Source organism: Trachypithecus francoisi, unplaced genomic scaffold (assembly GCF_009764315.1).
Source record: "Trachypithecus francoisi isolate TF-2019V2 unplaced genomic scaffold, Tfra_2.0 Lachesis_group0, whole genome shotgun sequence".
In the NCBI taxonomy this organism is placed as follows: domain Eukaryota; kingdom Metazoa; phylum Chordata; class Mammalia; order Primates; family Cercopithecidae; genus Trachypithecus; species Trachypithecus francoisi.
This window is the reverse complement of record NW_022681453.1, coordinates 33,875,365-33,890,764: the sequence shown is the minus strand read 5'-3', so window position 1 is coordinate 33,890,764 and position 15,400 is coordinate 33,875,365. Positions and strand designations below refer to the sequence as shown.

The 15,400-nt window shown below is 40.5% G+C and overlaps 1 protein-coding gene across 20 annotated transcripts in view; it reads left to right on the top strand.

Annotated features, from left to right (window-relative positions):
• Positions 1-15,400, top strand: part of MAGI1 (membrane associated guanylate kinase, WW and PDZ domain containing 1) — a 691,563-nt gene that overhangs the window by 553,514 nt on the left and 122,649 nt on the right. For 12 of the 20 annotated variants that reach the window (XM_033210363.1, XM_033210366.1, XM_033210365.1 and 9 more), the window contains exon 5: positions 7,167-7,368. In XM_033210363.1, coding sequence (XP_033066254.1) covers positions 7,167-7,368 — 202 coding nt within the window. Of the gene's footprint in view, positions 1-7,163; positions 7,369-15,400 lie in introns of all 20 variants that reach the window. The other 8 variants (XM_033210361.1, XM_033210364.1, XM_033210367.1 and 5 more) reach the window with 1 other exon arrangement.

Here is a 15,400-nt window from a genome sequence, read left to right as displayed (position 1 = left end):
AAGACCTTGGGGGTAGTGTGCAGCAAAACAGTTCTGCCAAGCAGATTGGGTGGTCCCCAAGAAGCTTGTGTGCCTGTATTTGTCCTTCATTTATTAAATAGATTTTTCGGTAGAAATAAGGAACAAAGTAGAGGTAGTTGACTATAAGTGTAGATGCAGTTTCCTATTTCTAACTACTATCAATCTCTCTCTAGAAGCCATGCCTCAGAAAATCTGACCCCATAAAATCCCCACTTGAAATCCTGGCATCTTAGAACAACTTGTGGGCCCAGATCATCATTGCCAAAGTCAGTCTGATGATTAGTTTCCACACAAAACAGAAAGCTAAGTGGCAACTGATTGTGTTCCTCACGTTCTTGTCTGATACCAAGAAGGCCAGTAGGATGCACTGAGGAAAAAGTGGCCTTGAGATATGCACGTGATGGGACCTCTTCACAACGTATGGAGCGTGTTGACTGTCCCCTCAATTATAACACTACACCTGCGACAGCTGACAATCTGTCATACACTAACTCATGCTAGATCTTTCACATAATTAACAGTACCCAGTCCATACGTATGTGAAACTAGTGGTGTCAAAGCATTTTATGTTCTGAACCACATTAAATAGGAATCCACCAGCCACTTTGCATGTAGAGTGACAGTGGCATAATGAGGAGTTGGCTCCTGCTTGGGCCAGCTATGATAACGGCATGAGCATCATATCAAAATGTAGAAATATTATGGAGCCATTAAAATGATATTTACCAGGATATTTTTAATAACTTGCTGCTATTTCTATCTTAGCTGCCTTTTGCTTGAGTCTTTTGAAGAAGGTTTGTCTCAATAACATGCCTAAGTAACGCTGGGACTGTTTGCAGACAAAAGATCAGGGAGCCTATTGGCCAGAAGCATCCTGAGAAGGCAGCCCACCCCTCCTTTCTGCAGTCATTGATTAAGGCAGAAGCTGAGCGGTGGGCAGTCATCCCAGATGCTCACCGTGGAACTGACTGTGAACACAAAGCAATGGGAGAGTCTTCTACAAATTCTGCCCAAATTATGGGCCTAAAAAGAGTCCTTGAGAAAGAACACTTCCTATGTGGGCTTAATGAAGGTAGAGTTACACTGTTGGCAAAAGCACAGTTACATACACAAAGACTTTTGCAAAAATACTGTGTTTTTTAGAGACACCTTAGAAAGTGTGTAACAAGGGAGGGGCACAGTGGCTCATGCCTGTAATCCCAGCACTTTGGGAGACTGAGGCGGGCGGATCACCAGAGGTCAGGAGTTCAAGACCAGCCTGGCCAACATGGTGAAACTCTGTCTCTCCTAAAAATACAAAAATTAGCTGAGTATGGTGGCCGGTGCCTGTGATCCAAGTTACTCAGGAGGCCAAGGCAGGAGAATCACTTGAACCCCGGAGGCAGAGGTTGCAGTGAGCCGAGACTGCGCCATTGCACTGCAGCCTGGGTGATAGAGTGAAACTTCATCTCAAAAAAAATAATAATAATAAAAATTTAAAAAATAAGAAAGAGAATGTGCAACAAATCACTACAACTAAAAAAACTAAAAAGTAACAGGTTCATTCATGAACACCTCTGAGAGACATCAAAACATTACTTAATCATGTTTCTAGGCTTTTTTCTTTCAATAATCCCTGATATTCTTAAACATTAGGTTGCTGACACTTTTTTTTTTTTTTTGAGACGGAGTCTCGCTCAGTCTCCCAGGCTGAAGTGCAGTGGCCGGATCTCAGCTCACTGCAAGCTCTGCCTCCCGGGTTTACCCCATTCTCCTGCCTCAGCCTCCCGAGTAGCTGGGACTACAGGCGCCCGCCACCTCGCCTGGCTAGTTTTTTTTTTTTTTTTTTTTTGTATTTTTTAGAAGAGACGAGGTTTCACCGTGTTAGCCAAGATGGTCTCGATCTCCCGACCTCGTGATCCGCCCGTCTACACCTTTTTTTTTTTTGAGACGGAGTCTTGCTCTGTCGCCCAGGCTGGAGTGCAGTGGCGCTATCTCAGCTCACTGAGAGCTCCGTCTTCCGGGTTCACGCCATTCTCCTGCCTCAGCCTCCCGAGTGGCTGGGACTACAGGCGCCTGCCACCACGCCCAGCTAATATTTTTAGTAGGGACGGGGTTTCACCGTGTTAGCTAGGATGGTCTCAATACCCTGACCTCGTGATCCACCCACATTGGCCTTCCAAAGTGCTGGGATTACAGGCGTGAGCCACCTTGCCCAGCCTGACACTTCTTTTTTGTTGGTAGACAGTGATAAAGCATTGCTTTGGAACGTTAAGAGATAATCATTCTATAAGATCTAATGTTTCTCAAATATGGACTATATGGCAAGCACTTTGCTGACTTCTTTATGCATATACCAGGGAGGTCAAATACCTTGTCCAGTATCACAGAACCAGTGAGGGAAGGTCAAAGCTGCCACTGCAACCCAGAAAGTCTGACTCCACACCTACTATGCTATTTGTGTTTTAAATCAAGTTCATCAGCTTTATGGAACCTCGAAGATTATGACTGGTTGTACACAGTGGGAGATACACATAAACCTGAAAGCATGTATAATTTAAAATGAACTTAAGAAATTTTCTTTGACTTGGCTTATGTTCTTGAAGTCACCTTTAAAAGTTCCCGTGTGTGTCGGGGTGTGTGTGTGTGTATGTGTGTGTGTGTGTGTGTGTGTGTAAATACTTGGAAGCTTCTGATTTACTATGAATAAAAATGTCATTCATGTTCGCTTATGTTTTACAAACCATTTTTACATGTGTCCCATAAACCTCCTGAAAATCTTGAGAGAGAAGCAATCCAGATATTACCTTTCCAGTTTTGCAGATGAGAACCCTGAAGGACTGTGTACCTGTTACACCACTGAACAATGGGAAAACCAGGTTCCCTGTCTCCCTATTCCATCTTGTTCCAGTATTCCATTCTACCTGTCCTCTTTGGTTTCAGTGGTAACCTTTAGTAAGAAAGTGGTAGCAGTGCTCCTAAATCTTTGGTAAATTAAATGAAAGGTTTTGTTTGTTTGTTTGAGACAGGGTCTCGTTCTGTCACCCAGGCTGGAGTGCAGTGGCACAATCACAGCTCACTGCATCTTCCACCTCCCAGGTTAAGTGATTCTCCCACCTCAGCCTTCCCAGTAACTGGGACTGTGGACACGTGCCACTACACCCAGCTAATTTTTTTTTTTTTTTTTTTTGAGACAGAGTCTCGCTCTGTCGCCCAGGCTGGAGTACAGTGACGTGATCTCGGCTCACAGCAAGCTCTGCCTCCCAGGTTTCACGCCATTCTCCTGCCTCAGCCTCCGAGTAGCTGGGACTACAGGTGCCCGCCACCACGCCCGGCTAGGTTTTTTTGTATTTTTTTAGTAGAAACAGGGTTTCACCATGTTAGCCAGGATGGTCTCGATCTCCTGACCTTGTGATCCACCCGTCTCGGCCTCCCAAAGTGCTGGGATTACAGGCTTGAGCCGCCGTGCCCGGCCCACCCAGCTAATTTTTAATTTTTTGTAGAGATGTGGCCTTGCTATGTTGCCTAAACTGGTCTCAAACTCCTGGGCTCAAGCAGTCCTCCCTCCTCAGCCTCCTGAATAGTTGGGATTACAGGCACATGCCACCATGACCAACAAAAGATTTTTCTGAAATCATAGCATGTGTCAAAGTCAAAGCCATGACTAAGGCTGTGAATTCTTGAGTCTGCCATATGTCTGTGCCAGCAGCTCATTTTTGGACTTTCCATTTTCTTTCAGAGAATGAGATTCAGATTCTGTTGAGCTGAGAAGAAGATATAGAAAGCATATAAAATAAAAACAAATACTTGGATAATTTAAAGTAAGATCTAGTTGCTGGAGGGATTTTTTTTCCTCCAGGAAATTAAAATTACTGAGAGATTTTCCCAGAGAGCTAATATTCCCTTCATGCAGTGTCTGAGAGGGAAGGACTTTTTTTTTTTGTTAAACATGTATACACTCAGTCTTAAATTGAGTGCATCTCATTTCATATGTAGTGGCTCACCCATTGGCACTACCCTTTTCCTGTTATATCCAGTTTCTATTAAAATAGGTTAATTAAAATTTTTAAATGAAATTATTCTTTCTCCTTATCATTCTGACAGTTTGCTGTCTCCTAAGTGAAAAGTCAGTCACTGAGTTTGGACAGTTGTAGTTCCAGTAAGAGGTCTCAGTCCCAACCATCCACTGAGCACGCCGCAGGTACCAGGCACTTTGCATGTGTTAATTCTGTTCTCATGCCATGTACATTATGCCCATTTTACAGATCGAGAAATATGTGCTCAGAAAGGCAAAACTGCACAGCTAGAAGCAGACAAGACTATGATCTGTGGTCTGTTGTTATAACCTATCTATCCTTTTTCTACTTATTTGTAACATATTTGCAGGCTGGGGGCCAGGTCTGGCCTGAAGACAAAATTAATCATAATTTTGATGAAGATAGAGGTACTTTTGCTGCTGGCAACTACTTACTGTGGCTCACTATGTGCTAGACCCTATTCTGAGTGCCTTATCCACTTAATCCTCCCCACAGCTCCGTGAGATAGGGATTGTTTTTGTCCCCGTTTTCCAGATGAGCAAGTGAAGGCACACAAGGTTAAGTACTTTGCCCACGTTAGTAAGTGGTAAAGCCAGGATTCAAACTTAGGTAGTAAGGCTCTCCGGGGTCAGTGCTCATAATCATGACCTTTCATTTTTCACTGGTGTCATACTGCATTATTTTTTAAAGAAATTATGATTGAAAACTTGCGAGATTTTACATAAAAATACAGATTTCCAGCTTGTCTTGAAAAGTCAGAAGTTTGGCAACCCCAAGTCCACTCTCCTCCAGGGCACAAACTGTCTGGCACTGAGTGCCCAGCTCCCTTCAGCCTAGACCCACTCTCTACACATCTCATTTGCATCTCTGGCCTGGCACTGGTGTACGGAGGAGTATGTAGCCGGAGACTGCCCCACTCTCTGCTCATTGGCTTCCGGCAACACCTGTCCTAGGAGCCAGCGGTTCTGGTGATTCTGGAACATGGCAGGTTCAAACCAAGAAAGGGGTAGAGTAATTCCCAACTGAAATTGGAGCTTTTTAAACAATTGATTTTCTACATCATTTTTTCTTTTAGTTGGTAAGAGAACTCTTAGTGTCTTTGTCGTTAAAGTGTAGTTATTATACTACCGGAATCTTCATCACCTGGGTACTTTAAAAGTGTGCATTTTGGAACCTTACCCCAAACCTGTTTTCTGGAGAACAGAGCTAGAAATAACACATTTTAACAGTCTCTCCAGGTGATTCTTTTATGCACTTAAGTGTGAAAAGTCTACTTTCCAAGATATGCCAGAAATGAATATTTGTTGGCTTCTAGAGAATTAAAGGTGACTCTTTTCATTCTTGCCAGGTTTTGAATTTATTTTGTTATTGATTAGTCATTTCAAAATTTTTCTTCTGTGTTGGCCTAGTTCCTTTCTGTTTCCTTACTTATAGTTGATGTATTAATCTGCACTCTTGGATGCAAGTTGCAAAATTAACTCAAATTATTTAAGCAGGAAAGTGAATTTGGGAGTTCAAGCAATCAAAACAATGGGCATCCTTGATTTCAGGTATGAAATCAGAGATCAGAGGCTCAGTCTGGGATATTAGATGACTTTCTCCATCTTTCACCTCTCCTTTCCTCTGTGTGGACTTAATTCTCTGGCAGGTCATGTCAAGCTATGTCAAGATGGCTGCCAATACCTGCAGCATGAGAACCTATTAGCAAATAGGCTCCAGCTTCAAGCAACCACCTCTGGCTTCATGGTTCCAGTAAATCTTCCATGTCTGACATTCAAATTTGTTTGCCTTAGATCACGTACCTATTCCTGACCTAATAACAAAGACAAAAATGATAGAATACTCCAGATTGGCAAGGAGTACGATGTGGAGCCAGGAGTAGGTCCCCTCCTGGACCATGTGGGACCTGGAGTGGAGGGAAGCACCACAAGGATACCTGAGTGGTGCTAGCAGGAGAAGAGCAGATAGATGCAGGGCTGGGAATACCTACAGGCAGCCTCCTCAAGGGTACTACATCTTTGGTGGTGGTGGTGGTTTAGTAGGCTTAGCATGTCCTCCATCCAGCTTTTAGATTACCTTTACTCTCATGTGTGTCATTGGGAGCTTCTCATCAGAGAAAGCTTTGAAAACAGCCTTTTATCATTCTTCAGTCTGTTTTCACTAAATCAGAAATGTCTACAGAATTACTGTGGGAGATAGAAATTCGCTACATACCCTGATTATTCAATTTTAAAGCCCCATAGAGATTGACATTTAATATCATCGGCCTCTATAAAAATTCAACCAGAATGTCAACAATGCCATTTGGGGATACTTTGATGACATCACCCCTGATGTTTCTAGTTAATAAGAAGGCAAGGAGACTCAAGTATTTCGAGCCTTCTTTTAAGACTCAAGTCGTATCATTCCGCCCACATGATACTGTTCTCGGGGTAACTGTCTGGGTTTTCACAGGAACATAACTTTTTCAAAAGAGGTTCCAATCTGACTCACTGGTGTAGCTCTCTCCATATTCTAAACTTTTGTATATGTTTCAGCTTAATTTACCTTTGATCTTTGATCTTTGCCAGTGTCTACCAAAGATATTTATACAAATATAAAAATAACATAAAATAATTTATACAAGAATGGGTAATAATGCCACTGTGTCTGTGTTTTCACCCTGGATACATTTTTGTGCCCAAACATCTTCTGAATAATGAAATCAAGTGATACCTATAGAATGAGGGTGCAGATCCATCTGTGTTTTGATGGCCTTCTTGGTTTAAGAGTTTGAGTCATGAATTTGTTTCTTCTTTGACATTTCCAAGATTGTGAGCAATATATTACTTGGGATTTTTTTCCCCTTCTTCTTAAGTAAAATAAGTTTCATTGATCATTTCGATGCTTTCTAATTAAGGGACAGACATCTAAATAAAATAGAAGTAATAGTTAATGGCCAGGAATTAGGAAAGGATAAGAGCGTTTAACAATATAGATGTGAAAAAAAACAAAAACAAACAAACAAACAAAAAGAATATAGATGTGTATAGTTACATACTTCCCAGGTATGGGTTATGATTGCTGAATACCTTTTTTTCCCCCCTCTCTTTCTCTCTGTGTCTCTCACCTCTTCACATGATTAAGCAGCCGATTCTGGTGAACAAGACGAGCACACTCTCCAAGAAACAGCATTACCACCTGTGAATAATAGCATCATCGCTGCTCCCATCACGGACCCTTCTCAGAAGTTCCCTCAATACCTACCTCTTTCTGCAGAGGATAATTTAGGTCCTCTACCTGAAAACTGGGAGATGGCCTATACCGAAAATGGAGAAGTCTATTTTATAGAGTAAAGTATACCATTATTTCTACCTAAATCTCTCTTTCTTTTCCCTTTCTTCCCTCTGTCTAGCAGCTGCCAATGTAAACTACATTTAAGGGATTGATCACCCACTGATGGTATTTTTTAATAAGGTTTAATAAGTTTTGCATAAAAAGGTAATTAATTATCTACTTATTGATTCTGAACAGTTTAAGGAAGCATAAAGTTAATCATTCCCCTAAAGGTTTAGACAACTACATTATGATATATAGAAATTATGACATAATATTTAAAGAGCATGTTTAACCATTAAAAATAGTAAATATGTTGCTTTTTTTTTCTGAATTGAACTGCAATGTCATTGTTTTAAGACTTCTTCATATATTCTGGATACAATTCCTTTATCATATATGTGATTTGTATGCATTTTCTCCAAGTCTAGCTTTTCTTTTCATTGTCTCAACTATGTCTTTCAAAGAGCAAAAATTCTTAATTTTAATGAAGTCTGATTTATCAGTTTTCTTTTTAGTCAATTGTGCTTTTTCTGTAGTAGCTAGGAAATCTTTGCCTAACACAGTCAAAAATATTTTCATTTTTTACATTTTGTGTTTAGGTCTGCAATACACAAGTTAATATTTTTACATGGTGCAAGGTGTATGAATTAAGATTTGAGACCAGACAGACAGGAAAGTCTTTCAGATTTATAAAATGTAAATGCTATATAGTTAAACATTTAATAATCTTTTCTGAAAAGGAAAAAAAAGATGGCTACATTTTAAACCATTCTGGAAAATCTAAGATAATGTGGTTTTCCTAACCAACAGTAGTCAGTTTTTAAATGCAGTATTTTGACTGTATTATCCTATCATTGAGATTCACCGTGTTTTAATGTACCACTAAGAAAAAGAAAATGACTGATTAAATTATTTAAAAAATAAAACCACAGATTCATCTATTATACTCACATAGATTGAAATTGATCTACTGTTAACAATAACAAAGGGGAGGACATTGCAGAAAACTATGAGAAGTATCTCAATTTTGCAAAATATGCATGTATACACACATATCTTACATCTATTCTGTGTGTACATTTGTTTCTGTTAATATGTAGATCAAGTTCTAGACGCAGAAAGTTCTAGAAGTATCTATTAACAGTTGGGTTTGAGTTAAGTAAATAACTTACTTTCTAATCAGATGTTTCATTGATGTGGGTTGTGAATTTTTTATACTTTGTGTGTGTGTATATATACACACTTTATTTATTTATTTATTTATTTATTTATTTATTTCCCTTCCTGAGATGGGGCCTCACTGTATTGCCTGGCCTGGCGTGCCGTGGCATGATCATAGCTCACTGCAGCTTCTATCTCCTGGGCTTAAGTGATCCTCCCACCTCAGCCTCCCAAAGTGCTGGAATTACAGGTGTGAGTCACTAAGCCTGGCATACTTAAGCATATGTTTTATAATTAGAAAAAAACAATGAAAATTAGGTAGTATGATTTTTCTAAACATATGGGAGTTAGAGAAAAGGTTTGGATCTCAGAACACCCTCTTGGACAGCTGGGTACAGTGGCTCACGCCTGTAATCCCAGCATTTTGGGAGGCCAAGGCAGGCAGATCATCTGAAGTCACGAATTCTAGACCAGCCTGGCCAACATGGTGAAATTCCATCTCTATTTAAAGATACAAAAATTAGCCAGGTATGGTGGTGCATGCCTATAGTTCCAGCCACTTGAGAGGCTGAGGCAGGAGAATCACTTGAACCTGGGAGATGGAGGTTGCAGTGAGCCGAGATCGCACCACTGCATAGCTTGGGTAACAGAGCAAGGCTCTGTCTCAAAAAAAAAAAAAAAATTCTTCCTGGGTAGGTTCTCAAAGAGAACCTACCCAGGAAGATTTTGAGAACCTACCCAGGAAGAATTCTGAGATAAGTGAATTAGAGTTTCTGTGCTATTTTCTACCTAGAGGGAGAGGACAACTCATGTTTCTGTCTTCATGTTAATGACAAATGCTTTTTAAAGATAAGGATAAAAGAAGTAGTCTTTTCTTGAGAGTCAAGAAGTGTATTAATTAAGAGCTCAACTAAAGGGTCATGTTGTTTCCATCATTTACAAGTTATTTGACCGTAGGAACTTTACCTCTTGCGTCTCAGTTTACTATATATATAAAAAAAGAGAACATGAATACTATGAATTGTACCTACCTTGTCAAACTGTTGGTAAGAATTAGAGGAGATAGAGAAACTAAAGTTCTTGGGCTAGTACTAATTAGTGATCACTATTGTTATTGTTACCATTTTCATCATCATTAGCTGTGGTTATTCTGAGGAGTTTAAACATTGTTATAAAAATGGATGCCAACCATAAAATCTGGATGTTTTACTTAGCTTTTGCAATAAATTGCCTTTGAAATTATGTCACATTAGTGAAGAAGAATTATACTGAGAAAAGGGAAGGATATTAGGTGTTCCTGGTACAGATTAATCTGTGAAACTCAGATTCTTAGAAAAGAATGTACCAGTAATTTTGTTCAAAACTAACTTGATACATTGGAAAAAGGGAAGTTGGATATCTTGATGGTTAGCAGGATGCTGGCCTTCTAAACTATGGCTGGCTTTCAAGAAAATGTAGTGATTTACCTAGTTTTTATAACTTAGCTTTTAGGTGATGTAAAGCCAATGTTTCACTTGCCTAAGGTTTAACAGAAAAATTATACAAAAATGTGGCTTATGATAAATATGGGATTTGTTTGCGACTATCAGATTTCACATATATTAAGTGATTAGATACATATCATTTATATTTTTAGCCTAAATTGTATATACCAGTTACTTTGTTTTCATGTGTTTTTCATTCTAAAAAACTTCTTTTTAGGATATCTTACATTGAATAGCAAATTAAACCGCATTAGAACCAGATCTACCTTGTTTATGCATGTGCGTGTGTGTACACTCACACGCAAATATATATACATTTGTTTTATAGTTTTTGGGAAATTGAAGAAATAGCAGAAATTTAAAAGAACTTTAAAAAATCAAGCATTGATTTGTAAACCTTTGACATTGTATAGAAAATAAACATAAGAAGTCTTTGAAAGGAAGAGCAAATAAGACAGACTTGCTAGGGAACCTGGGATCAAAGGAATACTAGGTGATGAGTTGCCTTTCTGTTTTACTTCATTTATCCAGACTTAGAGCTAAAGAGCCAGCAACCCAGAAATACCAACAGATGGAGGCAAATAAAGCCCTAATAAAAGCCTGCTCTCTCTAGCCAAAGGATCAGGAAAGGGGCATCCTACAAGACAGAAAACTTTTATTCAACAACCATTCTACTCTAGCAACAGCACAGAAAAACCTGTGGTCCCACGCCCCAAGGGTAGAAGCTTAGACTTCTATCCTTGACAGGCTGTGTGACTAGAAGCTAAAACTTCCCTGCTGAGTGGTGTCAGAAAACGCCAAGTGTAGAGCTGGCACTTTGCATCCAGGCAGTAAGGAGATTCCCCTTATTTCCACATAGATTTAGTGGAGACCACTTAAGGGAACTCAGGACTTCCACCCCACCTGGCAGTAATGAAACACCCTCTTCCTCCCCACTGGTGTGATGTCAGAGGAGGTTTAGAGGAGAATCAGGATTTTTACCACCATCCAGTGGTAAAGAGCCCACCCTCTCCGTATGGAGTCAGAGAGGCCACCTTGTGAGCAATAGTGAGATAGTCCTACCCCTCCCAGCCTAGCTGGTATCAACAGAGGCCTAGAGGGGAGCTCAAGCCACCATCCCCACCCAGCAGTAAGAAGGAGCCCATTCCCCTCTCCGGTGTCAACAAAAGCCAAGTGGGGACCCCACCTAAAAGTAACAGATTTTCCTCTTTTCAGCCATATTAGGAAAAGCCAATAGAAGGTTTAAGATCCAGACCCCTATAATGTAATACTGAAAAGATCCACATTAATAAAAAAAAAAAAAAAAAATCACTTGTTATCCTAAGAATCAGGAAGATATCAAAATGAGTGAAAAAAGGCGATGAGTAAATACCAACGCAGGGATAATACCACTGTTAGAATTACCTAACAGATTTTAATGCAGCCATTATAAAATTACTTCATCAAGCAGTTCTACCATGCTTAAGCCAAATAGAAAATTAGAATATTTCAGCCAAAAATAGAAAGTCTCAGCAAAGCCATAGAAGATTTAGAAAAGAAATAGTAATTTTTCAACTGAAAACTACAATAGCCAAAACAAAAAGCTTAGTAGATGGATTCAACAGCAGAAGAGAGTGGGGAGAGGAAAGAATCTGTGGACCTGAAAATAGAAATTACCCAATAAGAACAATAGAGAGAAAATCAACTGGGGGAAAAAAAACAACCAAAAATACAAACAAACAGAGCTTCAGGGGCATTTGGAACAATAACAAGAGATCTAACATTTCTTTCATTGGAGTCCCAGGGGAAGAGAAAGTGGGTGGGACTGAAAAGAAAAGTACTTGAAGAACTAATGGTTGAAAATTTTCTGAATTTGGCAAAAGAAATAAACCTACAGATTCAATAAGCTGGCTGAACCCAAAGAAAACTACAGCAAGACGGTCGGAGCAAGATGGCCGAATAGGAACAGCTCCAGTCTCCAGCTCCCAGCGCGAGGGAGACAGAAGACAGGTGATTTCTGCATTTTCAACTGACGTACTGGGTTCATCTCACTAGGGAATGCCGGATAATCAGTGCTGGTCAGCTGCTGCAGCCCGACCAGCGAGAGCTGAAGCAGGGCGAGGCATCACCTCACCTGGGAAGCGCAAGGGGGAAGGGAATCCCTTTTCCTACCCAGGGTAACTGAGACACGCAACACCTGGAAAATTGGGTAACTCTCACCCCAATACTGCGCTTTACCAAGGGTCTTAGTAAACGGGCACACTAGGAGATTATATCCCACACCTGGCCGGGAGGGTCCCACGGCCACGGAGCCTCCCTCATTGCTAGCACAGCAGTCTGCGATCTAATGGCAAGGCAGCAGTGAGGCTGGGGGAGGGGCGCCCGCCATTGCTGAGGCTTAAGTAGGTAAACAAAGCCTTTGCTGAGCCTTAAGTAGGTAAACAAAGCCGCTGGGAAGCTCGAACTGGGTGGAGCTCACAGCAGCTCAAGGAGCCCTGCCTGTTTCTGTAGACTCCACCTCTGGGGACAGGGCACAGTTAAACAACAACAACAACAAAAAGCAGCAGAAACCTCTGCAGACGCAAACGACTCTGTCTGACAGCTTTGAAGAGAGCAGTGAATCTCCCAACACGGAGGTTGGGTTCTGAGAACGGACAGACTGCCTGCTCAAGTGGGTCCCTGACCCCTGAGTAGCCTAACTGGGAGACATCCCTCACTAGGAGCAGACCGACACCCCACACCTCACACGGTTGAGTGCACCCCTGAGAGGAAGCTTCCAAAGCAAGAATCAGACAGGTACACTTGCTGTTCAGCAATATTCTATCTTCTGCAACCTCTGCTGCTGATACCCAGGCAAACAGGGTCTGGAGTGGACCTCAAGCAATCTCCAACAGACCTACAGCTGAGGGTCCTGACTGTTAGAAGGAAAACTAACAAACAGGAAGGATACCCACACCAAAACTCCATCAGTACGTCACCATCATCAAAGACCAGAGGCAGATAAAACCACAAAGATGGGGAAAAAGCAGGGCAGAAAAGCTGGAAATTCAAAAAATAAGAGCGCATCTCCCCCTGCAGAGGAATGCAGCTCATCGCCAGCAACGGATCAAAGCTGGACAGAGAATGACTTTGACAAGATGAGAGAAGAAGACTTCAGTCCATCAAACTTCTCAGAGCTAAAGGAGGAATTACGTACCCAGCGCAAAGAAACTAAAAATCTTGAAAACAGAGTGGAAGAATTGATAACTAGAATAATTAATGCAGAGAAGGCCATAAATGAACTGATAGAGATGAAAACCATGACACGAGAAATACGTGACAAATGCACAAGCTTCAGTAACCGACTCGATCAACTGGAAGAAAGAGTATCAGCGATTGAGGATCAAATGAATGAAATGAAGTGAGAAGAGAAATCTAAAGAAAAAAGAAGAAAAAGAAATGAACAAAGCCTGCAAGAAGTATGGGATTATGTAAAAAGACCAACTCTACGTCTGATTGGGGTGCCTGAAAGTGAGGGAGAAAATGGAACCAAGTTGGAAAACACTCTCCAGGATATCATCCAGGAGAACTTCCCCAACCTAGTAGGGCAGGCCAACATTCAAATTCAGGAAATACAGAGAACACCACAAAGATACTCCTCGAGAAGAGCAACTCCAAGACACGTAATTGCCAGATTGACCAAAGTTGAAATGAAGGAAAAAATCTTAAGGGCAGTCAGAGAGAAAGTTCAGGTTACCCACAAAGGGAAGCCCATCAGACTAACAGCAGATCTCTCAGCAGAAACTCTACAAGCCCGAAGAGAGTGGGGGCCAATATTCAACATTCTTAAAGAAAAGAATTTTAAACCCAGAATTTCATATGCAGCCAAACTAAGTTTTATAAGTGAAGGAGAAATAAAATCCTTTACAGATAAGCAAATGCTTAGAGATTTTGTCACCACCAGGCCTGCCTTACAAGAAACCTGAAGGAAGCACTAAACATGGAAAGGAACAACAGTACCAGCCATTGCAAAAACATGCCAAAATGTAAACCATCGAGGCTAGGAAGAAACTGCATCAACTAACGAGCAAAATAACCAGTTAATATCATAATGGCAGGATCAAGTTCACACATAACAATATTAACCTAAATGTAAATGGACTAAATGCTCCAATGAAAAGACACAGACTGGCAAACTGGATCAAGAGTCAAGACCCATCAGTCTGCTGTATTCAGGAGACCCATCTCACATGCAGAGACATACATAGGCTCAAAATAAGGGATGGAGGAAGATCTACCAAGCAAATGGAGAACAAAAAAAGCAGGGGTTGCAATCCTAGTCTCTGATAAAACAGACTTTAAACCATCAAAGATCAAAAGAGACAAAGAAGGACATTACATAATGGTAAAGGATCAATTCAACAGGAAGAGCTAACGATCCTAAATATATGCACTCAATACAGGAGCACCAGATTCATAAGCAAGTCCTTAGAGAATTACAAAGAGACTTAGACTCCCATACAATAATAATGGGAGACTTCAACACCCCACTGTCACATTAGACAGATCAACGAGACAGAAAGTTAACAAGGATATCCAGGAATTGAACTCATCTCTGCAGCAAGCAGACCTAATAGACATCTAGAAGTCTCCACCCCAAATCAACAGAATATACATTCTTCTCAGCACCACATCGCACTTATTCCAAAATTGACCACATAATTGGAAGTAAAGCACGCCTCAGCAAATGTACAAGAACAGAAATTATAACAAACTGTCTCTCAGACCACAGTGCAATCAAACTAGAACTCAGGACTGAGAAACTCAATCAAAACCACTCAACTACATGGAAAATGAACAGCCTGCTCCTGAATGACTACTGGGTACATAACAAAATGAAGGCAGAAATAAAGATGTTCTTTGAAACCAATGAGAAAAAAGATACAACATACCAGAATCTCTGGCACACATTTAAAGCAGTGTGTAGAGGGAAATTGATAACACAGTGCCCACAAGAGAAAGCTGGAAAGATCTAAAACTGACACTCTAACATCACAATTAAAAGAACTAGAGAAGCAAGAGCAAACACATTCAAAAATTAGCAGAAGGCAAAAATAACTAAGATCAGAGCAGAACTAAAGGAGATAGAGACACAAAAAACCCTCCAAAAAATCAGTGAATCCAGGAGTTGGTTTTTTGAAAAGATCAACAAAATTTATAGACTGCTAGCAAGACTAATAAAAAAGAAAAGAGAGAAGAATCAAATAGACGCAATAAAAAATGATAAAGGGGTTATCACTACCGACCCCACAGAAATACAAACTATCATCAGAGAATACTATAAACACCTCTACGCAAATCAACTAGAAAATCTAGAAGAAATGGATAATTTCCTGGACACTTACACCCTCCCAAGACTAAACCAGGAAGCAGTTGAATTGC